The following is a 26,235-nucleotide window of genomic DNA, read 5'->3' on the forward strand; positions in this document are numbered from 1 at the left end:
AAATCATGCTAATTGTTCTTAGTATAATAAAATAAAGAAAGAAACGAGAAAAGAAACTCCTGGACCATTACCACTTAGCAAGTAATGGAGAAACAAATAACAAAAACACAGATGTACTGAGGCTGCTGTATTACATGGCCTCTTCTCACAAAGCTAAGTAGACAACTATGCTCTTTGAAACCCACTTTCTAATAAATGCAGTTCAGAATACTTGGACATGGGAAAAACAAACTGTATTTAGAATACATAGGAGACTGTCTGCAAAATAGAGTTAATGATTCTAAGATATTAGAGGCAAGGAAAGAATATTGGATAAAATTTAATAAAATGTACACTCGATGGACTGAGCCATAAAGGTATTCTTGAATTAATTTAGTGTCTCAGATACTGAAGTGATCATGTATTTAATTGTGTTTAGGATAGGCTAAAGGATATTTTAAATAAACATCTTTTAAATTACTTTGTGTGCTTTTTCATTTTAAATAACCCCAAATCTCGAATAACCCACACAAAATGTTACTTTATGTCACCACACAGAATTTTACATCATACACATATATCTTTTCACTTGCCAGACAAATAACTGTGCTTATATTTTGTTGCAAAACAAACCCATACTTGATTATATATTGTCATTTTTCCTCTCCAGTTGTTTCACATATGAATCATTTGTCTCCCCAATTAGATGATAAACTTCTTTAGGGCAAATCATATTGTCTTATCCTTTTCATCATTAGCAGGTAACACAATGCTGGGCTATAGACCTGCTCAATAAATGCGTACAGTACTCTTAGTCATTGCCATTTCTTTTCTCTGAAGTACAGTTGAATAGACTGAATGCTGTGGCACTGTCAGCTTTTATACTTCATCCTGCTTCTGTGACCACATTGCTAGAAGAAGACAAATCTTTTTTTTTTAAAATATATATATTTTTTATTGATTTCAGAGATTAAGAGAGAGGGAGAGGGAGAGAGAGAAAGACCAATGATGAGAATTATTGATAGGCTGCCTCTTGCACGCCCCACACTGGGGATTGAGCTCCTAACCTGGCATATACCCTCACTGGGAATCCAAACATAACCTCCTGGTTCACAGGTCTACGCTCAACCACTGAGCCATGCTGGCTGGTAGGTAGTACATCTTTTTTTTCACTGCCATTTATATTAGTGAACCTTCAAATGCATCTTAAACAAGAAATTCTGCTTCAAGATATCATTTTGCAATGTTGAGAGGTACTTTAAAAAAAGTGTCTTCAAAATTTCTAGTTCTAGCCCTGGTCAGTGTGGCTCAGTTGGTTGAGTGTGGCTCCATGCATCAAAAGATCACTGGTTTGATTCCATTGGGGCACATGCCCTGGTTGTGGGCTTGATACCAGGTCAGGGTACGTGTAGGAGGCAGCTGATCAGTTTCTCTTCCATCAATGTTTTTCTATCTCCCTCTCAAAAAAAAAAAAAATAATAATAAAAGAATTTCTAGATCTATCTGGAACTTAGAAAAAACATCTCAGGCCAGGGAATAATGATGGTTCACGGCGAGTGACCCGAGACGGGAATGTGCAGAAGGTGGCGACTGCCCTGCTGCACCTGCCTACTCCCACCCTCACACCTCCACAAAGTCCTTTTGTGGGGGACAGAGTAGCTTGCTCCTTATAAATATCTCTGCATCCTGCCCTGCCAGCGCAGTCACCTGGTGGGCCAGGCTGGAACAGTGGCAGGTGCCTTTTGTCCAGGCCTCAGCTGGGCCTCAGACATCTCCTTTCTCCATTCCCAAGTTCTCTGCCTGCAGAGCACCCAGCAGGGAGAGGCCGTGCATTTCCCTGAGTCCCTGACTATACTGTGGGTACCCAGTGGGATGAGAGGGAGCCAGAAGACAGATCATGCCTCTATGGGAGAAGGGACAACATTGCCTTTGATCTTGTCAGAACTGTTCTATGGGATTGTACAAGGGCTAATGGAAGGTTTTGGTCCATAAAGGTCTTCAAAGATGGTGTGTATATTCTGGTCTTGTGCACATTCAGCTGGACCTAACCAAAAGTCCAAAATCAGAGAAATGGTCAGCAGTCATTACCCAGAGCTCCAGAGTCCTACCCTGGTATGCAGTAGAATACTTCAACCTGCATTTCAGTTTGACTGGTAAGTTATTAGGTAGCTTACAAATTTACTAGGAAAACAATTCCTAGGGTAAATCTTGGAAAAGATGAAGTAGCAGGAAAATGACAAAGAAATAATTCATTTATATAATCCCTAGAGAAACATTATAAAAAAAACATCAAGTTGAAGATAATTCCACTGATAATGGACTTAAATCAAAAATGGAATTAGAGTTTTCCTGGATTTTGGATAATCTTCAAATTTCTCAAGGTACCACTGATGATGCTGTTGTGCTCTCGTGAATAAAACACAAAATGTAAACAGAGCGAAAGCCCCGCCTTGAACAGACCAGGTGGCCAGGCCATAGCCACACCACTCAACCACTTCTCCAAAGTAGTTGGCTGCACTTACGTATTCAAATAAGCCTCCCCTTGGAATTTTGTATCCAGTCTCCCCTGGCTGCCTGAGATTCCTCAGGATGTGATCAGAGTGAATGTTTATCAGCATGCCTACCAGCCACAAGACAAAACCTGTTAGGAATCGGGGGTCAGTGACCCAGTCAACAGCATACACTGCATATTCGCTTAAGTATCTGCTTTGTAAGTAGCCATTAAAGGTACAGAATATGAATGCAATTACACATGAGTACAATGGTGTAGGCTTCCCTCCTCGGATCAGAAATGGGAAAATCAAGGACCTGAGGCTGGGGTGGGCCGCCGCGCCCGGGACGCAAGCCGCTCTTCCCGGGCAGGTTTGAGTCGGCGGGGTGCGCCCCTGGGGCCAGTCCCACCAGTCACCCGCGCGCGCGCGGTGCCAAGAAGACAAATCTTTACATTGATTCAATGCTGCTCCTGCCAGGATTATCAACAATAAATGACAATGCCCCAATGCCAGTTCAAGTGGTAACTTTTATTATATACAAATACCTGTTACCTAGAGATTGAACCCAAAATACCTATATCAGACTTAGTCATTTTTATCTGCACTTGACTCAAAACAAATGATCAAACTTAAATATAAGTTCACTGCCTGAATCTTTCATTCTATAAGTGAACATTTTAAAAAATAGCAAAATGGGAAATACTAAAAATAATTACTTTAAATTATAGGAACCTATTAATTTATTAACCAATGTCACCCCAATACATTCAATAAAATTAAAAAAAGAAAGATTATCTACCAGGGGTGGGCAAACTTTTTGACTCGAGGGCCACAATGGGTTCTTAAACTGGACTGGAGGGCCGGAACAAAAGCATGGATGGAGGGTTTGTGTGAACTAATATAAATTCAAAGTAAACATCATTACATAAAAGGGTACGGTCTTTTTTTTTTTTAGTTTTATTCATTTCAAACAGGCCGGATCCGGCCCGTGGGCCGTAGTTTGCCCACAGCTGATCTAGACAGTTTGGCTCAGTGGACTGAAGGGTCCGGATTCGATTCTGGTCAAGGGCATGTACTTCGGTTGCCATTCCTGGTTGGGTTCAATATTAATTACTTTTAAAGTAGATAAGTTGTAAATGTTCCCTATATACTGGCATTACTATGCCCAAATGTGAAGGCAAATTAATTTCTTCTAAAGTGAAATTCCTCTACTTTAAATTATAATGTCCATAGGCAGGTATTTATTTCACACTACTTTATAAGAAGATAAAATAATCTATCTTAATCCTATCACAAGCTGGGAGTCAAAATAAAAATATAATTATCATAGTAAGTTAATTTTCCAAATATAAAACTATGTCTCAATGCTTATTTAATAAAAAATTTTTCTTTTTCAATATAGAAATATTGAACTGAATTAAGATGTAGCTGCCGAAACCGGTTTGGCTTGGTGGATAGAGCGTCTGCCTGCGGACTGAAAGGTCCCAGGTTCGATTCCGGTCAAGGGCATGTATCTGGGTTGCGGGCACATCCCCAGTAGGAGATGTGCAGGAGGCAGCTGATCCATGTTTCTCTCTCATCGATGTTTCTGGCTCTCTATCTCTCTCCCTTCCTCTCTGTAAAAAATCAATAAAATATATTAAAAAAAAAAAGATGTAGTTGAAACTTCCTTAATCAGGGCTAAGTTATAACATGAAACTAATAGAGAGTCACAGTGATCCTAAAAGGTCCTATTTTAATAAGCTTGAAAGGAAAAGGATCAGAATTCTGACTAAATTGTCATTTAAAACCCTGTAATTCATGACAAACCACAACTCATGCAACCATGAAAACATTTATTTAAAATCATAGCAGGACTATATTATCTCTTCAGCTTTAATTGAAACTTTGAAGGAAAAAAAAAGCAATGACCTATCAAAGTTTCTTTGATAAATCTATTTTATTACACATTTTATATATTTACTGGAGGCTTGGTGCACAAAATTCATGCACTGGGGGTGGGGGGGTGGGGGGGTGTTCCTCAGCCCAGTCTGCACCCTCTCAATCTGGGACCCCGTGGGGGATGTCCAGTTTTAAACTGGCAGTTGAACATCCCTCTCACAATCCAGGACTGCTGGCTCCCAACTGCTCCCCTGCCTACCTGATTGCCCCTAACTGCTTCAGCCTGTAGTACCTGATCAATGCCTAATTGCTCCCCTGCCAGCCTGATTGCCCCCAACTGCCCTTCCCTGCTGGCCTGATCGCCCTCAACTGCCCTCCCCTGCCAGTCCAGTCGCCTCCAACTGCCCTCCCCTGCTGGCCGGGTCACCCCTAACTGCCCTCCCCTGCTGGCCGGGTCACCCCTAACTGTCCACCCCTGCCAGCCACCTTGTGGCTGTGAGCACTGCCATCTTTGAGGGTGTGGCAGTCAAGTAGCATATTCCCTCCTTATTGGCTGTAGGCGCTGCCATCTTTCAGGGCAGGGCAGTCAATTAGCATATTCCCTTCTTATTGGCCGTGGGTGCCGCCATCTTTGTGACGGTGTGAGGGTCAATTAGTATATTCCCTCTTTATTAGATAGGATCTTTTTCTTGATATAAAAATTATCATATATGAACATAATAAATGATTTTTCTTTCATTACTTTGCTAAATGAATTAAAATTAAAACTTCATGTCATGGAAAATAAAAAATAATGAAAAAAATTTTTTAATTTTATAACTTGGCCGAAAATATGATGTTAGTATCAAAATTGTGGTTTTGTGGTTCACACTACACTGTCTTTCATTTCTCCTAACCTCATGTTTTAAAGGTGAACTAGAAGTGAAGTGTATTTTAAAATCAAACCACTACAATGGCTGATATCTATTTGGCTGAAAAGCTCTTATTTGCACCAACCTCCAATGGCAAACTGAAATTTTTTTTCTAATTTAAGAAAAGCAGGGAAAAGGCCAAATAAACACCTAAGAAAGTTATAATGACAGTAACTATATTCACATTTATCACTACAATGAAAAAACACACCTGCTAATCCTGATCCCTACAAAAAATTTTAAGCTCCATTGAAATGTAAGCATATGTGCATTATTCTGATGACATTTTATTCCCTCTCTTGCCTTGTTGACATTTATAACATGACCCAGTTCAGCTAAAATTACCATAGTGAAAAAGTAGCTGCACTCCGATAAGTGATTTTACCTAGACATGCTGTCTGGTTCCCACTGGTATACACATGCTGACTTCCCTGGGTGAGAGAGATTAATTCCTTCTACTTGTCTTTTTCATGATAAAAGGCATCGATAGTGACTTTTAAAAAATTCCTTGCTTTTAAACTGAGAAACTGAAAAGCTGTGAATGCTAGGCTTCACCAATCAGGTAAGAAAACTAAACCTTGTAACAACACAAGCTAAAGAAAATATCCTAAAGCTGATATCTTGGGAAATGAAGATAATAGGGAAGAAATCACCTAAATTGGTAGTCTCAGTATTTCTGGCCATGTTCCCTACTCCCCACAGGTAGTAGTGGACTGGCAACTGGAAGGCATATGAGACAAAACATAAAAGTGAAATTTCAGAGATAATACTATTCCATGTTAAATGATCAGGAAGTATGAATTAAATAAAAAAATGTTGCAGGTATATTAAAGATATAAAATAAAAGGCCTTTCAAAGATAGTGTGAGATAGAAGAAAAATACCTGAAAATGAACTAATGGAGAATTTACCAGAAAGTTATTGAAATTATTGGTAGAAATAAAAATGTCTTCTCAAAGGAATCCAAGACATGTTGATTGAAAATCTGAGGCTCCATTAAGGAAAATACTAGGTAAGAGGCTCAGGGTCCTGAAATAAAGAGAAGTAAAGAGAAATAATTTCTCTCAACAGGCAGAATCCAGTACCTAAGTAGTGATATTTTCTAAGTGATCAACTCAGATGTATGCCAAGGATAGTGAGCCTGTAGTACCAATAGAAATGGGTCCAGTTTACCACCCTTATGAATCAGGAAAGCAAAAGAGAGTGAGACTCAGGTACAGTATACAGAGCAGTAAACTTACCTGCACCTTGGGCCTGGGACCCAGAAGTAATGAAAAGTAGAAAAAAATGAAAGTGAAGTTAGAGAGGTCTGAAAAAAGAGTGTTTAATGCTTTAAACTGTCAAGATCAACAATTTGCTTATATGTAAAACCCGTAATAGCATATTAGGGATTATAACAAGTCATAATTACTATTTTTAAGAATAAATATGGATTTAAGTGCTGCTGAAATTACTCTGAATTCAGAGGTACCAGGATGTATGGCAGAGCTGGTAACATACACCAGCTGTGTCATGACCTGACTTGCACAAGGAGTGGAAACCTAAGAGCAGCTGACTTGAGGGCGAGTAGAAGGAGAGTAGAGAAAAGACTAACCCTGGACCTATGGGAAGGAGACAAATTGTTTTCATCATGTGAGTTCTGATGTACAATCACAGCAATGATGACTGAAGTGAATGCCATGAAATAGTGAAGGCTCCAAATCTGCATGTGAGAGCACCAAAAGACAGTGTCTCTAATAAGGAAGGAGCTATACAGGACATACATCACAGAGGTCGTGGTGAGGGTCGGCCCTCATGCTGACTGCATGAAAAGACAAGAGTCAAGGAACATGTGGGGCCTGTGTGCACTGGCAAAATGCCATGCATATAAAAAATAAATGGCGGTATACTGTACAGGGGAGGTGGAAGCCTTGCATTATACAGGTAGGGCATGAACAAATATAACCGAGTTACTACTGTTAATGTGACTACATATGATCCCCCAGAATACTGAGGCATGGAGAAACTCAAGTTAGGCACAATTTGTGTCTTGATTGTCTGAGAATGTTTATTCTGATAGACATAATGAGGGAAAGAGAATGATTTAGAAGAGAGTGGAGGTAAGAGGAAGAATATAGTTCCTAGATTAGACTTATTCCAGATCACTGAGAAAAGCAGTCTTCTACTCTATGACCCTTTTCATAACATTCTTAATGGTGTGGTCTGGAGTGGAGATGGGTGTTTTCTTAACAAGATGATGACAATCACAACAAATGATATTTGCCTAGTGCCAGCTACTGTAAAAATCACTTAATTATTCATTAACTCAATGAATTCTCACTACAGTGTTAGAAGGTAGATGCTGCTATTATTAATCTCACTTGATTAATAATGGAACTGAGTCAACTCATCAGCCATCTGCACCTTGTGTGGGAGAAAGATGAACCTGGACAGGCTTCACTGTCAAAGTATAGAGCTCAAAGCCAGCACAGTTACTATCAACAAGGAGGGAATCCTCAGAGGCAAAGAAAAAATAGAAAGAGAAAGGCTAAATCCTTGAGCTAATAACCAAATTTTGCAGGCACTAGGGGAGACCTATAGCTTTTCAGGCTAAATTCATAAAAAATATGGGCAATGGGAAGCTATAATCTGTACACTGTGCAGAGACAACATTTGCAGTTTCAATTTAAGCAAGTTAACTGACTACCAGATCAAAAAAACCAAGGTCCTCAAAGCATATAATAAAGCTCAGAGTCACTTCAACATGCAGGGTGAGGCAAATGTAGGTTTATAGTTGTGAGTACACAAAACACAGAGTTAATTCTTGTATTATTAATTATTGTATTATTTTCCATACGAACAACTGTAAACCTACTTTTGCCTCACCCTGCATGTTGAAGCAACTGAGTTTGAGTAACATTTTCCATTTCTTTGAATGTCTAGTAATATTTAAGGAAAACGTTATCAGTGAATGAACATACAAAAAAAAAATCTCAAGAGAAAAATGGAAGCTAAAAAAGAAAAAGAGGAGACTCTAGATCTGAAAAATACAATAACCAAAACAAAACATTCACCAAATGAACACAACAACAAATTGGAGATAGCAGGAAAAGAATCCGTAAATTTGAAGTTGAATTAATAGGAATTGCCCAATCCAAAGGTAAGAGAGAAGAAAAGACTGAAGAAAAATGATCATAACACTAGAGACCTGTAAGACAGTATGAACTAATCCAACATAAGTATAAATGGAATCCTAGCAGAACAAATGATAAAGGGAATTTTAAAATATTCATAAATATAATGGCTAATAAACCCCCAAATTTAATGCAAAATAATAGGTAAGACCCAAGAAACTCAGTAATATCTAAACAGGATAAATACTAGGAAAATTTATGCTAGAAACAACATAGTTAAACTCCTGAAAGCCAAAGATAAAAAATTAATCTTGAAAGAGGCCAGGGAAATTCCATAAAGAGGAAAATGAAGACTGACAGCCAAATTCTCTTCAGAAACTAAAGGAGCCAGAGAAATTGAAACAACATACTTAAAGTACAGAAACCAAGAATTCTATTTCCAGAAAGTCCATCCCTCAATAATAAAAGGAAAATAAGGACACAGATAACAAAAATAAGAGAATCTATTGCCAGCTGACTTGAATAATAAAAAATGCTAACAAATTCTTCAGTCTGAATGATACTAGATGACAACTATGGTCTACAGAAAAGAAGGATGAGTAAATATATGCATAATATAAAGAGTATACAGAATTTTTTTCTTCTCCTAATAAAAAAACACAAAAGATTACTTAAGGCAAGAGTTATACCACTGTATGAACTTTATGTTAATAATATAATAGTAATAATAATAATGATGATGTAGTATTAACATCAGTTCATCTATTGTAACAAATATACCACACTTAAGTATAATCTGAATAGTAGGAGAAAACTATGCAGGGTGAAAAGGGATAGATGGGAACTCTGTACTTTCTGTTCAATTTTTCTGTAAGCCTATAATTACTGTAAAATAAAGTCTATAAAAACTTTAATTACTAACATAGGGTAATATAATAGTGATTATACCATAACTCTAACTTTTGAATAACTGTTTGGTGTAATAGCAAACCAAGCATCACTAAAAACAACACCACCATCTAACACACTAAGTAGTAATAAACAAGAATTTTCAAAGGACATACAGACATGTGTCATACATTTCAGTCAACAACGAACCACATATACTATGGTGGTCACATAAGGTTATAACAGAGCTGAAAATTTTCTATTGCCTAGTTACATTGTAGTGCAATGCATTTCTTATGAGTTTGTGGTGATGCTGGTGGTAACACAAACCTACTGCACTACCAGTCATATAAAACTATAGCACATATGAATTCAGTAGTTGGCTATACTATATAGGTTTGTGTAGGTATACTCTATGATGTTGCACAATTACAAAATTGCCTAATAACGCATTTTTCAGAACGTATCCCCATCAATAAGTGGCATATGACTGTATATGGAAAACCTACACCTGACATCATATTTAATAATGCAAAAGTGGATACTTTCCCCCTAAGTTTGGGAACAAGGAGAGAATATACCTTCCAATCACTCTATTCAACATTGTATGGGTAATTCTAAAATCCTATATAATAAAAGCCCAATATGCTAAGTGTCCAGTTGTCCATTCAACCAATCAAAGCGTAATATGCTAATGATATGCTAAGGCCGCTCAACTGCTCGCTATGACGTGCACAGGCCACCAGGGGGCAGACAGTCAACTGGTCAACCAGTCACTATGATGTGCACTAACCACCAGGGGGCAAACGCTCTGACTGGTAGATTAGCTTGCTGCTGGGGTCTGGCCAATTGGGACTGAGCGAGAAGGGCCGGACATGCCCTGGAGCCCTCCCATGATCTCTCCCCAGCTAGCCAACCTCCCACATCCCTCCCTGACCCTGATAATGCACCGGTGGGGTCCCTCAGCCTGGCCTGTGCCCTCTTGCAATCCGGGACCCTTTGGGGTATGTTAGAGAGAGCCGATTTCAGCCCGGTACCGCAGGCCAGGCCGAGGGACCCCCTTCTTGTGCACCAGGCCTCTAGTGTATAATAAGGCATCAAAAACAATGAAAAGCAAACATATTTGAAATATAGAAGTAAAATGTATTCTTAGACAACATGATACTGTATACAAAAAATTGTAAGAAATTAAAAGAAAAACTACTAAAACTAATATATATACATATTTAGTAAAATTAAAGGTTACTACCAACAATTTGAAAATGAAATTAAGAAAATAATTCTACTCATAAGAGCTTTAAAAATAATAAAATCCTTAGCAACAAAGTACAAAACCTATTTACTGAAAACTACCAAAGATCACTAAGAGAATTTAAAGAAAATTTAAGCAAATGGTGCCACATTCCATGTTTATAAATTGTTTGACTATTGTTAAGATGAAAAATTTCCCAACTTCATTTAAAGATAAAATGTAATTTGCATCAAAATTCCAGTATTTTGTGGAAATTGACAAACTAATCGTAAGTTTTTATACTAATGCTAAGAATGTAAAGTAGGAAAAATAATTTTGACAAAGAGCAAGGTAGAAGAAATTATAAAACTCAAGTTAAAAACCCTGCTATAAAGGTGTAATAATCAAGGCGGTGTAGTATTGGTCTAAAAATGGTCATACATATCAATGTAGCAGAACAGAAACCCCAAAAATAAATCTTTCCATTTGTGAAAAATTAATTTTAGACAAAGGTGCCACTTTGGAATTATATGAAGGAAAGAATAGCCCATATGGCTTTCCAATTGCCCAGTACTGCATGTTGAAAGACTAATCTTTCCTCTATAAAATTATAAAACTTCTGGAAGAAAATAAAGGAAAAAATCTTGGGCTAGCAAAGATATCCTATATATGACACCAAAAGCATAATCTATAAAAGAAAAATTTGATCAACTGGATCATAAAAATTAAAATCTTCTATTCTTGAAGACAGCATAAGAAAATAAAGATTTTCCACTGTCTCGGGGAAAACATTTGCAAATCTGACTTCACCACAGAAGATATAAGAGGACTAATTACATGAAAATACACCCAATATCATTAGTCTTTAAGGAAATGAAAATTTGGAACCACAATAAGATACCACAACACATCCCTTAGAATGGATATAATCTTAAAAACTGATAATATCAAGTGTTACTGAGGAAGAAAAACCTACTTTCCTACTTTGCTGGAAAGAAGGTAAAATGGCATAGCCACACTGAAAGAGATCAGCAATTTCTTAAAAAGTTAAAAGTAAATTTACCAATTTACAATTCTACTCCTAGGTGTTACCATAAGAGAAATGAAAACATGTGCCCATACAAGGACTTGTGCATGAATGTTACAGTACTAGACTGGAAAAAAATCTGAATGCCGCCCCCCCATTGTTAAATAAATAAACAAAATAGGATATACTTATAAAGTGGAATATTATTAAACAATAAAAAGTAACCAACCATTGATATATTCTACAACATTAAGGAACCTCAAAAATAGTATGCTAAGTAAAAGAATTCAAACACACAAGTCCATATTATACATGATTCAGCATATATGCTTTATCTGATTCCCAATCCTCCTATATAATAAAGAGGTGATATGCAAATTAACCATCATGCCCTCACAAGATGGCTGCCTATGATGAGGCTGGCAGTGGTGTTAGTGAGGGCTGACCAAACGACTGAACAAGCAGACTGCGTGGGGCAACCAGGCTGGCAGGGGTGTTAGTGAGGGATGACCAAACAACTGAACAAGTGGGTTACATGGGGTGACCAGGCCGGCGGGGGGGTTAGTGAGGGACAACTAAATGACTGAACAGCAGACTGCATGGGGTGACCAGGCCAGCAGGGGTGTTAGTGAGGGACGACCAAATGACTGAACAGCAGGCTGCGTGGGGCAACCAGGCTATCACGGGGGCCGTGAGGGGCGACCAGGCTGGCAGCGGGGCAGTTGGGGGCGACCAGGCTGGCAGGGGGGGCAGTGATGGGTGACTAGACTGGCAGGAGGGCAGTTGGAGTGACCAGGCCAGCAGGGGGAGCAGTAAAGGGTGACCAGGTTGGCGGAGCGGGGGGAGTTAGGAGTGGCGAGGCCAGCAGGGAGGAGGCAGTTGGAGGTGACCTGGCCGGCAGTGGGGGGCAGTTAGGGGCGATCAGGCTGGCATGTAGAGGCAGTGAGGGGCTATCAGGCCAGCGGGGGCAGGGGGGGGCAGTTAAGGTGACCAGGCAGGCAGGCAGGCAGATGAGCGATTAGGAACCAGCAGTCCAGGATTGTGAGAGGGATGTCCAACAGCTGGTTTAGGCCCGATTCCAGGCGTCGGACTTAAACCGGCAGTCAGACATCCCCCGAGGGGTCCCGGATTGGAGTGGGTGCAGGCTGGGCTGAGGGGACCGCCCCCCCCCCCCCCGTGCACGAACTTTGTGCACAAGGCCTCTAGTATAAGTATAAAACTTCATGAACAATCCAATTCTTATTCCTTTTGTTCTCAGTATATGTCTCCTTAATATCAAACTCATACTAATTTCAAAAGGAGTCTCATAAACTGAAGAGTCACATATTCTTTTTTTTTAATCCTCACCCGAGGATATGCTTATAGAGAGGGAGGGAGGGAGGGAGAGAGAGAGTGAGACAGACAGAGAGACAGGCAGAGACAGGGAGAGATCCATGTGAATCCTTACACACCCTGACTGGAAACTGAACCTGCAACCCAGGTATGTGCCTTGACTGGGAATTGAACCTGCAACCTTCCTGTACACAGGATGACACCCAAATAACTAAGTCACTCTGGCAGGACTCACATATAGATTCTTAACACATTGTTTGCGGGTAGTTTTTATCGCGCGCTAACAGGTGGCGCGGGCCATTTTTGCAGTTGAATAGATTGATTACCGTTATACCTGGAAATACATATATAATTCATTATTGTATGTGTTAGAGACCCAAATTTTGTCCTTTGGAATTTGTATATCTGCATGTTAGCATCCCTTTAGAGCAATAAAAAAGTATAAAAATAAACGTATTTATACGTTACCCGCATTCTACCGCTAGTCTATAAAAAACGTATTAATATGTGTCCTACGCTCTACTACCAGTCAACGTAAAACGTATAAATACGTTTCCCGCATACAATGTGTTAAGTGATATATAAAATGTTAAAATAATATTCTCATCTATCCTATATTTAAATTTAAAAGATTACTCAAATCATACTGTAATACTTATTCACCTTAGCCCTAGATTTTATCATAGCCCATGGAATTACCAAATACAGTATAGGACTTAAAAAATAAAATTTAGTATTAATTCAATCAACAAATATTTATAGAACATCAATTATATATCAGGCAATAGCTGGGCATTGGAGATACAATGATGAGTGAAAACAGAGATGGTTCCCCCCTACATGTAGATTTTCTAATCCTAATGAACAAACATAAAGCAATTTCCCTACCAAAGTCACCTATTTGAGCAGCAAGATTTATGAACTATTTCTCAATGACAACGTATTGGTTCAATTTATAAAAAAGAGTTGAGTTAAACTTCCAAACTATCTTCGAGAACAGAAACTATCGTAATTAAGTAAACAGACCTGGAAATGGAAGTTTAAAATGCTTTGTTCTTAAAAATATACTACAAAGGAAGAGAGTAATAGGGAAAACCATTTTCATGGACTTGTAATGTTGCTTCTAACATGATTTCCTTTTAAAAATATGTAAAATAAATTCAGCACTTAGAAACATAAAAATGCTTTTAAGCAATTAGTCAAGGAGCACCAATTAGAATACCTTCATTCTTAAGGATATATTGACTACCTTATTTTAATCAGGTGATTTCAAGTGTTGCCTTTTAAATCATTCCAGTCTGGCTTCACCTCACCTCACTGCCTCCATTCCGGTGATTATGAACATCTTTCAGAGATCCCTCCAATATGTTATAGTCACTTCAGGGTTTTTGAATATACTATTCCCACTGCCTAAATAACATGGCCTCTCTCTCTGGCTCTGACCAGTCTTACATTTCTGCTCATGTCTCAGCTTAGATCTTTCCTGAGGTCCCCTGGAATAGGCTATAGCTCCCCAGACTGTGCTCTGAATACACCATGAGCTTCCCCTTCCTAGAATTCCTAAAATTTCTAATTATAAGTGTAATGTCTGATTCAACAATATGTTTGTAAGTACTATATTCCTGGAGCACCTGGTTTGAAACTCAATAAATATTTGTTGAATAAATGATGTTCAGGTAAAATATGAATAAACATACTCATTATTTCTTGCCACACATATTACAATGCAGTGAAAAATCTTTTCTCTAATTAAAGAGCAGGAAATCATGCTGTCATTTTGTCATCTTCTCTAGCATATATATATTAACACCTCTCATCACAGAATAAGTAGAAATCCACTGATATTTCTGAAGCAGTACTAAGATTTAATTTCCTCATATTTTATCCTGTCTTTTCTCTTTTTAAGAAAAATAGCACTTTGATATAGAATATATCTGATTCCTGTATAGACTTGCAATGCATAATTTATAAATGGACAGCAAAAATATGTGAAAGATGACAACTTGAAAGAAATAAACACAGAAAAATAAAACTAAAATAACACAAAATACTATTAAATATTTCATATAGTCTAATCAAAAGCAATATGCAGATATCAATAAACTAAAATAATCATAATGTAAAAAAAGTCTAAATGTTATTTTCTTTTGAATTCTAGTTTCTTTTGTGAACAAAAGGTCAAAATCAATACCTGAGATAATTTCTTGTAAGATTATCTTTCTGACCAGCCTCATGTTCCTGAATAGAATATTAAATTCACTCATAAAACATTGTGTGAACTTTGTGACTACAAATAGATTCTATCCTACTTCTAAAAGCACATTTCCATTTAACTCGATGAATCAATGAGTCAACTTAATATTATTTGGAATATAAGAGTTTGATAACCTAATGGGTATAGAAACTATAATTGTTAGCCAAAATAATTCTAACCCATATTACAAGTTTCTATGTTTTTACCAAGAGAGATTTCAGGATGAGTAGATTTACAAATTAAACTATTAAAATTTAATTCCAACAGTCAAAACTAACTTTTCTTTAGATCCACATGAGTGTCTTACTATTTATCCTTTTCAACTTTGGTAATATTTTCATGAGACTCGAGTAACAGGATTAAATTTGTCTTAACTCTGACTAGAGAGGAAGACATTACAAATTCTTCTTAATTGTGCTCTGTGTCCTCCCTCTACTCTTTAATACCGCAGGGAGAATTAACATTTTCCCTCCTTTCATCACATCTTTACAGTATTTGGACTATAGCACAAATAGTATCAATGCTGGTGCACCAAGGCTTACTGACACCCACTTGCTCACTAAAGGACAGCCACAGATCAATACACGCAGTCACCAGCTGCCACATAGGTTTTATTTTATTTTTCTGGTGGAATTATCTGTCTCTCTTTCTTTCTATCTATCTAGCTAGCTAGCTAGCTAGCTAGCTAGCTAGTTATTCTTCCTCTGGTAAGAAAAAAAAATCTGGGAAAATAAACAAAGGCCCAGCTAGCATGGCTCAGTGGTTGAGCATTGACCTATGAACCAGGAAGTCATGGTTCAATTCTGTCAGGGCACATACTCGGGTTGCAGTCTCAATCTCCAGTGTGGGGCGTGCAGGGGCAGCCTACCAATGATTCTCTCTCATCACTGATGTTTCTATCTCTTCATGCCTCTCCCTTCCTCTCTGAAGTCAATAAAAATCTATTAAAAAAAAAAAAAGAAGAAAAGAAACAAGGACTCCAAACTACCCTTATTTTCTTCCTGACTTACTACCCATTTAAACAAAGAATGGTGATTAGAACTAAAATATAACATCCAAAAACAATCGGTGGGGTCACCTCAAAAATAGTTTACTAAACTGAAAGTATAAAAAATTTAATTCAAAAACAATTTTATAAAAATAGGAGCCATCTTTTAACTTTCAAAAAGCAATATAACTTTCAATCTATGCAGGGCCCATGGTCAAGTGATGCAGTTATCTGTACTTTGTCAAAGTTAAACACCAGTAATTTAGTTGTATAGCCTACCATACACCTAGGCTATATGGTATAGTCCAGCCGTGGGCAAACTACGGCCCACAGGCCGGATCCGGCCCATTTGAAATGAAGAAAACTAAAAAAAAAAAGACCGTACCCTTTTATGTAATGATGTTTACTTTGAATTTATATTAGTTGACACAAACACTCCATCCATGCTTTTGTTCCGGCCCTCCTGTCCAGTTTAAGAACCCATTGTGGCCCTCGAGTCAAAACGTTTGCCCACCCCTGGTATAGTCTATTAATCCTAAACTATAAACTTGTACAGCATGTTACTGTACTAAACGCTATAGGCAATAATAACTCATTGAGTTATGATATTATGATAACTACAATGTCACTAGGCAAAAATAATTTTTTGTTCTATTGTTATCTTATGTGACCACCATAGCATATGAGGTCGGTTGTTTACCAAAACAGTGTTATCTAGTGTGTGACTGTATTTCAACCAATCTCCAGTCCAATAATTGCTGTTTAATAAGCCCAAGTGGAGATATAGGAAACCCACTTACTTTTTCATAGGATTATAAAATATAATCATATTTCTTCTAAACATTATGATAAAAGTTTGCTAACAAGTTGGCACATATTTGCATTTCCATGTTACATGGATTAAGGTCTGGAGTCTTGAGGCCATAATTTAACCACAGGTAAATGGGGACATGGAAATGCTAAAAAAATAAAAGGATCCGAGATTCACAGATAGTGCAATTCAATTTAACAAATACTGAAGATCTATTATAGCTTGCTTTTGAAGGCCCAAAGAAAACCTTGAACAAGCGACTCTGTGTTATAGTATCCATATCAAAATGGCAGTATTGTTTATCTCTGACATTTGCAAAAATCAAATGAGGTGATATGCAAAAGTGCCTATAAGAGGGTAAACACCCAACAAATGGCTGTTAATTCTAGTATCTTTATTAACATAACCAATGTGCTTCCCTTTTTTAGTGACAAAAAATTTTCTTGTTTTCAAAATTTAATTCCTAAATCAGCAAAATAGCAACACATTTGTTCATTAATGTAGGTGGTAAATTTAATAACTATGGGTACTGGAGTTTTAGAATAAATTACTCATTTCTAATTCCAAAATATTAACTAATGTTAGATTATAAATACTTCTTCTAATTCTTCTCGCTAATTTTCAGCTCTCTGTGGATCTGCTTTCTAGGAAATTTGCTTTCCTTAGGCAACACAAAGGTCCAGGAAGCAATAGCTAAAACTTTAAAGATGAAGTGTGATTCTATCAGTTCAAGCAGAATATTCACATACACTCATAATAACCATTGTTTAGTCTGTACTGTACTGTTATTTTCTGTATGATAAGATCTTATTTCTACAGAATGAGTTAAGGTTATAAAAGCAGGTATTTTCTGAATATGAAAACTTTAAATTCAAGCCAAAATTTGCTTTAAAATACTCTACTTAATGAAAAGAGATGCATGTAAAATATGAGAAATTGGTTCTTTGCCCCTTTAATAATGAATTCAGTTATATAAATAATAAAACTACCTAAAGCATCATTCATGTTTTATCAACCATATTCATTCAGTGACACTGCACTGCAATAAAATATTAATTCACATAAAAATACCACTGTATTTTGAAAAGGCCACCAATTTTCTAGACTGTAAAATTAAAATAAGACTGATAAACATGCAGGAAATCTTTATTCCTCTAGAGGTATATGCTGTATATCAAGAAAATAAGATGGCAAATGTTTAGTCAATGTAAAAAGACTCCTAAAGAGGTTATGAATATACTAGAGGCCCAGTGCACGAAAAATTTGTGCACTGGAGGGAGAGGTCCCTCAGCCCGGCCTGCCCCCTCTCACAGTCCGGGAGCCCTCAGGGGATGTCCTACTGATGGCTTAGGCCCACTCCCTGTGGACTCTGCTGCTGCCACTGCCGGCTGCTGCGCTGCCTGAGCCTCGGCCCGGCCCTCGTTGCCTGAGCCTCGGACCCTCCCAGTGGCAGCCACCATCCACGGCTTGCCTGAGCCTTGGGCAGCCGTTGTGGCTTTGTCCAGATAGATGTCTGGAAGACATCTGCCCTAATTAGCATATTACCCTTTTATTAGTATAAATTGGTCCTTAACCTTTTTTGGGTTACAGACTTGATAGTACTCATAAATGGTACAGACATTAGAAAAAAATGTGTATGCACATACAAAATATAGCAGACCATCTTAGGAGCTTCAGAGCCTTCTGAAGACAGAACCCATACAGGTTAAGAATCTTTATGTAGACAGACCCTCAATATTGAGTGAATATTTTCACTGTGACCCCAGGTCCAAGGCCAGTGACAATTTGTTATTTTGCTGAGGCACACATTTGAATCACATTAAAATAAACCTGAAAGACTGATGTGAACTAGCAAGTCACCCAGCTAGTGAGGGAGCCTGGTGTTCACATCTCAGTTTGACTTTGGCATCTTTACAATTCATTATTTAGTTATCAAGACATGCTTTAGTGGTAATCATTAGTATTTTCAGGTCTTTGAACTTCTCATAATGAAAAGAATCTACTGCTTGCATAGACCAAGGCTCCCTGGCAAGTTACATCATGATGATTCTCTAAAAGAAAGCAGGCTTATAAAAGATAACAAGCTAATGCTTGTTATCCTCATAAAGTACATTATCTTCATAAATAGTAACTCATTAACATATTAAATCCCTATTTTATAGAAGGTACTTTCTAGCCATTGTGTAGTTCACAAAGATAAAAGATACAGACTTAGTCTTCTAAAAACATTCAATATAGTCCTAACCGGTTTGGCTCAGTGGATAGAGTGTCAGCCTGTGGACTGAAAGGTCCCAGGTTTAATTCCGGTCAAGGGCATGTACCTTGGTTGTGGGCACATCCCCAATAGGGAGTGTGCAGGAGGCAGCTGATCGATGTGTCTCTCTCATCGATGTTTCTAACTCTCTATCCCTCTCCCTTCCTCTCTGTAAAAAATCAATAAAATATATTTTTTAAAAAACCATTCAATATGATTATGCACCAAGTTTACTTCTGAAAATATTGACTACAAAAAACCACATGACCAAAGTTTTATTACAGTCACTCTTCAAAAAGTAGTTATGTGTCAGGTACCTATAATAATAAAAGGGTAATATGCTAATTAGACCGGATGTCATTCCGGATGTCCTTCCTGACGAAGCTGGGAGTCAGAGGGAAGCCATCCCGGGTCCCGGGTGCTGGAGGGAAGCCGGTGCTGGCAGCCAGGGGAAGGAAGGCCTACTCTTGCACGAATTTTCATGCATCGAGCCTCTAGTCCTATATAATAAAAGGCTAATATGCAAATTGACCTAACAGTGGAACGACCAGTCACTATGATACACACTGACAACCAGGGGGCAGACGCTCAACACAGGAGCTACTCCCTGGTGGTCAGTGAGCCCCCACAGGGGGAGCGCTGCTCAGCCAGAAGCCAGGCTCATGGCTGGCAAGCGCAGAGGCTGTGGCAGGAGCCTGTCCTGCCTCCACGGCAGTGCTAAGCACATCCGACTGCCGGTTTAGGCCACAGGGAGCAGGCCTACACCGTCAGTCGGACATCCCCTGAGCTCCCGGATTGTGAAAGGGTGCAGGCCGGGCTGAGGGGACCATCCCCCCCAACCCCCCCGAGTGCACGGATTTCATGAACTGGGCCTCTAGTTTATAATATTCTTCAATTCCTATAATCATTAAACTTCTAACCTGAGTTTGCTAATAAACTTCAATGTCTGTACTCACATATACCACTGTCCTATTAAAACAAACGATTAGAAATCCAGTTAGTTTTCTTAAAATAAAGATGGCTGGGATCATAAAATGTGATGAATTCATTATCAAGTTTCAACAAAATACCAAGAGTAATTACTTGAAGTAATATACAGGTGGCATTTTTTTAAAATCCAAAGTTGTATTAGACCTATCACCCTGGCCTACCACTTTATATCCTCCTTTCTCCATCTACCCCCCATGCTAATGCCCCTTTCCCTAGCACCTCCTTCATTTGAACCTCATTTCTAATCTTCAATCTCCTTGCAAGCCCCACTTTATAAAAAACTCCACTCCAGGCAATCAGAGTCATCATTACTGGCTTAGATTTGAAGGTACATTTACTCTATACTCCTCAAAAGATAGAAGGCTACCACACCTTAATAGAATTAGTGATTCTATTCTCCACTCACTCAAAGCATTTTATTTGTACATCATTTACTTTACTCAGCCTAATGTTAGTTTGTTGCTCCTTCATTAAGTTAGTTTTTCTAAACCAGGATTGTCATGTTGGAATATCTTTAAGTATGAAACACATCTTCTTTATAGTACAAAACATTAGAGCATCCTAAAAGTCCCTCTTCATGTCCCCTTCTAGTCCTACCCTTCAAGGGTAAACACTATCCTGACAACTAACATCAGAGATTTGAACTTTATAAAATTATCATAAGTGTTCTTTTGCCTCTGGCTTCTTTCACTCAACATCATATTTATGTGATTCATCCAGTGTTAAGTATAGCTATAGTTCTTACATTCTCACTATATATTATTTCATTTATGACAATATTACAATTGATCCATTCTACTGTCCATGGGCATTTAAATAGTTTCTATATTGGGGCCATCATAAATAGTATTCTATAAACATTATTGTCCATGTCTTTTGGTGAACACAGATATCTGCATTTCAGATAGGCATATACCTGGAAGTATAATTTCTGGATTATATGGTATATCCATGTTCAATTTTAGAAGACATTGACAAGCAGTTTTCCAAAGTGGGTTATTAAAGCCTAATTTTTATATTCATTCATTTTTTAAAAAAATGTGTTAAGCAAAAATGTGTAAAGGTACCACAGTTGACACTGGTGAAAACAGCCAGCCCAGAGTTCCTTTATTGCCACAGCAAACATGTCTTCCTACTTTCATTTTCCCAAATACCTAAGGTGTACCAGGCATCGTTCCACAGTTAGAAACCATCAGATTAATCAGAAAGACAAAATCCTCACCCTCATGGTTCTCGTATTCTAGTGAGGTGGAATTCACAGTGTTGTAGCGAAATAAAAAACACTGAGAATAATAAGAAGCAAACATATAACTGAGAATACAAAGAAAACTAAGTAAAAATCAAATAAATGTTTTTTAAAAAATGTCTAAACATATTAAAAGTCCTTAAGTTTTCTTAATATCTGTGATGTAAAGGTGAAAAAATGGCTTAACAACTTAGTTTCTTAAAAGAAGCTTTCTTGACCTTATTTTTTCATGATTTTATATTTTTCCAAGGCCTGAAACAGAAAGGAACATATATACATATAAAAACACATGTACATGCATATATGAATACACATATATGCACATATGTATGTATATAATGTGTATATATTTTTTAAACTAATCATGTAACTGAATACATATACTTTTCCTCAACAAATCATGTAATTGAAAGAAAGACTAGAAAAATTACCTAATGAAACAGAATGCTGGAATCTTTTTCCCCAGGTAAGGAATGATTACTGAACTGCTTTTAGATGCCAGAAAATATTCAGTAACACCAGATGCTACTATAGGTAGTATGGCTAATTAAGATTTAATGTACTTTACTGCTTCAAAAATTAAACGGGAGGGACTGCAGGGAACTGTTCTATATTGCTAGGAAAATTATATACGGTCAGAAAAATGAAAAGCAAATGTCCATGAAAATTTATGCTTTCTTTCATTTGTTAAAAGAATGTTTTTCACTTATGAGGAAGGCTCCTCCCTTTCATTTGGAATTTAAAATTTATGTTGTACTTTATAGAGCATTCAGAGAAGAAGGTTTTGGACACAGCAAATGTATGTCCATCTAGGAAATCAACGTTTAATTTGGAATAAAAAGAAGAGCTGCTGGAGCATGGCAATCATTTTATTACTGTCTGACTTAGCAGCATCTAACAGAGATGGAAAGTTTTATCATGCACCTTTAACTACTAAATTCACAAAACAAACAGAAGGCTTACCATGGGAGGCAGAGAGTGATCAGACTATATCCTCTAGTTACTCTTCCAGTAAACAGCATGTGTTGTCTAAAATTGCTATGGGAACCTGGGAGCTCATGAGGAAAATCGAGTTTTAGTTGAATGTCTTCTTTAATATCCTATACTACAACCTTCAGAGTAAATAAAAAGTTTACGTGCAGGCATCCATTATCAGAAAAATCAAATATTAACATTAAAATGGAGTACAATGATATTAAACTTTGTAAATTAATCATGGTGCTGAATTAAGCATATAAGTAGATTCATCACATGATATTTCTGTTTGCATAGAATTGATTTTAACATATTGTATAAATTCAAATGAATAAAAGAGAAGACAGATTTGTGCTTCAATTCCCCTTCTGCCTATAGTTTAGAGAAAGAAGGTTACATTATTAGATATTTTCTCCTCAAAAATGGCAAGTATTCTTCATAATATTCTAAATATTCAGCACAATCAGGAACCGGATCCAAAAAGGAAGTTAATAAAGAATTACTGAAAAGGGTGGAAGAGAAAACACCTAAATGAATATATCAGAAATAATAACTTAAACCTCATTGTAACATTTCTCTATATGAGCCATCCACAATACTTTTCAGAAAAGTGGAATTTAGTGCAGTAGAAAGAGAATTTGATTGAGAGTCCAAATATTAGGTTCTAGTTCCCCCTGTGTTATTTAAAACTGTGTAACTTTGGGTAAATAAAAAACCTTCCTGGCGTTTGCTTTATAGATTTAAAAACAAAAAGCAATTTCTTATTCTCTTCATTTAATGTAGCAGTGTAGTCAGGGTCCCTTTATGAAATTAAAATTATTTCCACAGCAACTAACTGATATCAATACGGTTTTAGGAATTCTTCACAGTATCAGTCAGAGGCAAGAGACTAGCTTTTAAAGGTGAAAATCTAGTAAAAGCATCCACCTATAATAAATAGCAAGGAGAACACCAAAATGTACTTGAAAATTAAACTGCTCCTTCTAGGTTGTCTTTTCTCTCTCCAGCTGTGACTAATATTAAACCTTTCTCTTTAAGGGTAGCAAAGCACATTTCTGAGGATAACTTCACTCAAGGCTATAAAATGAAGTTTTTAAAAATGTGTGTGAAGTGTGTATATATGTGATAGAAAAATTATCAAAACAACCAATACTATGTGTACAAGATAGACGAGGAAGGGAGAAGAGGAGAGCAGGGTGAAGTGAGGGGAGGGGAAGGAGGGGAAAAGGAGGGGAGGGGAGATGAAGTGAGATATGACATGAGGTGACTATACTTTTGGTTGTCAAGCTTCCCTTAATAATCACAAGGAAAGCATCCATGGCTTTATACTGAACTGACTTGAGAATCAGGGTCTTATACTTCAATTTTACCTCTACTACTAACTCTATATTTAACCTAGGTAAGTCATGTAATCTCCCTGTACTTCTGTATCTGAACTGAATTCTACTCAAAGGGTAACTGGTGATTTCCACGGAAGCCCATGTAGTAATTTACATTTTATTGCACTTTCAGAGAGAAAAAGTAGTAGGTCCTTCCATAGATTTTGTAAAACTCTCCTTATAATTCTTATTGGCAAGAAAGATTTTAAAAAACTGTTTACTTGAAATACAATGACATTTTAGCAAGTAAAAAATGTTGCCTAGGGTGTTACTTTCATATTAAATCTGAAAAGCACATTACCATCAGATGGATGGGGGCGGGGGTGGGGGAGAATGAATGAAGTAACCTTTACAGTCTTCCAAAACTAAAGACTCTATGATTGTGAACTAGCCTGAGAAATGTGAAAGAACCCCACATTTAAAAATGCCAAGAGTGTTTATTGCAGAAAATATAAAAAATGAAAATGATAGCTATTTGTTTGCCAAAAACAATAATCCTTTCTTGATTTATATATAGGGGTGAGGCAAAAGTAGGTTTACAGTTGTTCATATGGAAAATAATATAATTAGTAAATAATAATACAAAAATAAACTGTTTCATGTACTCACAACTGTAAACCTACTTTTGCCCCACTCTGTATTTTTATATAAATTACTGACAATATATAAAGGGAAAACACCATCTAGATGTTATTTTTAAGTAAGCACATACTGAAAGACAGTGATACAGGTATAGCTATGTTCCCAGGCTTTATTTAGAAGATCATCTGTCACACTAAAACAATATCCATTATTTTTGAGGTTTTGTTTAGTGTCATTTTTTCTTGATAAATGTGAAAATTAGTAATATGCTATCCTTTATATATGAAGATATAAATCCATCATGCAGAACGTATATTAGCTATTTTTCCAATTATATTACATCATGTCATCATCCATATACACATCCTATATAATAATAGAGGAATATGCAAATTATCTGGGATGCCGTCACATCACGACCGTTCAGCAGGGTAGGTGGGGCTGTGGGGCCATGGGGTGGGACTCTGGGTCTCGCATGATTTTGTCCCACCCAGGCAGACTCCCCTGAGGCCCCGCAGCCAAATCCCGACGTGGACCCGGGGTTTACTAAAATTTACTGGAGATGCTCCCCACACCCCCACACCCTGCCCCAGGACTGCACTGCCTGCAGCAGGGTGACCCAGCAGCCTCCTGACAGGCAGGCAGCTGGGGAGAGCAGAGTGGGACGGAGCACCCCCCGGGAGCCATGGAGGGGCGGGCGGTGGAGCCAAGTTCCCAGGAGTCTGAGGAGAGCGCCTGACAGGAGCCAGGACTGCAAAGAAGGAAGAGGAAGCAGCCACCGGGAGCTCTTCCAATCCCCCTGCACGGACACCTAGCCCCCATACCACTGAGGGGACGGGGAGGCTGACTGGATGGACATGGACGGGGAGAAGACCCAGCCTCAGGGGTAGTTGCAGCCCACACCTCCGACTCCTGATCTCTTCCCCCATCACCCCCGTTAGGGGTGCCCACAACAATAGCACACCGGCAATGACCCATCAGCGCCCCTGAGGCACCCAGGGCCCATGGCCCCCCGCTGCTGGGTCCCCTCTGCTGGGGCCGGGCACTCCTCTCCTCCCTACAACTCCACACCCGGGTGGAGGCAGGCCCGAGTGGCCCCCCAGGGTCAGACCCATCCCCCTGACAGCAGCAGCGCCATCTCTGCTGCGGAAGCGCACTGAACCTCGCCAGGGGCTGCAGCTAAACCCACCCTCCTAGCCTGCCTGGCCCCGCCCTGGCCCTGCCCCCACACTGCTCCAGGAGATTGGAGCCCCACCCTGAGCAGGTACAGCTGGGAAACAGCCACATACAATTTAAAGAATGGAGCCAAGCAGGGAGGTTTGACAGTTACCCCCCTTTCAGCATCCCCGACCCCCGAGCGCCCCCCAGCCAGCGCCTCCAGAGACGACTACCACTACAGGGCTGCTGGCCAGAGCTTGCCCCTCCAAGGCCTGCGGAACCCTCTGCAAAGCTTCAATAGTTAGTCACAGGAAACAATCATGCTCTCCTCCCCTACTCAGCACCTGCTACCTGCCAGGGTACCTGTGGGCTTAAAAATAACAATCCCTTCATGTTTAGAGATCACTTACTTGATGAAACATTTCTAGGTTTATTAGCTCAGAACCTCCTCATGACAACCCAGTGAGGTAGATGGAGAAGAGATTACAACTCCTATGGTATATGCGTACGTATTCAGAAATTAAGCTCAGAGAGGAAAAGTGTCAAGCACAGTGGTTCCTAAGGTGCAGCACATGCCCCACAGGGGGGGGGACAATTTGATTTTAAGTGGGGGCAATTCAAGAATGAGTTAGTTAACAGTGAATTTTTTGCATCTCTTATGGTTCTAGGGGGGCCTCATCTATAGCGTATCCTATAAAATAAAAGGCTAATATGCAAATGACCAAATCTATACTAATAAAAGGGT

At 38.4% G+C, this 26,235-nt stretch overlaps 2 protein-coding genes across 3 annotated transcripts in view; both read right to left on the reverse strand.

The window, feature by feature from the left end:
• The window catches only part of COMMD10 (COMM domain containing 10), a 164,030-nt gene that overhangs the window by 46,272 nt on the left and 91,523 nt on the right, over nucleotides 1–26,235 (reverse strand). The window lies entirely within an intron of this gene.
• LOC132232492 (3-oxo-5-alpha-steroid 4-dehydrogenase 1-like) lies at nucleotides 938–3,064 on the reverse strand. Its single transcript, XM_059691895.1, has 2 exons — nucleotides 3,046–3,064; nucleotides 938–2,941 (listed from the first exon to the last, which is right to left on the reverse strand). Exons 1-2 carry the CDS (start codon nucleotides 3,062–3,064, stop codon nucleotides 2,301–2,303), a joined length of 660 nt encoding a protein of 219 aa, XP_059547878.1. The 3' UTR covers nucleotides 938–2,300.

This window comes from Myotis daubentonii, chromosome 4, assembly GCF_963259705.1.
Source record: "Myotis daubentonii chromosome 4, mMyoDau2.1, whole genome shotgun sequence".
NCBI classification, from domain to species: Eukaryota; Metazoa; Chordata; class Mammalia; order Chiroptera; family Vespertilionidae; genus Myotis; species Myotis daubentonii.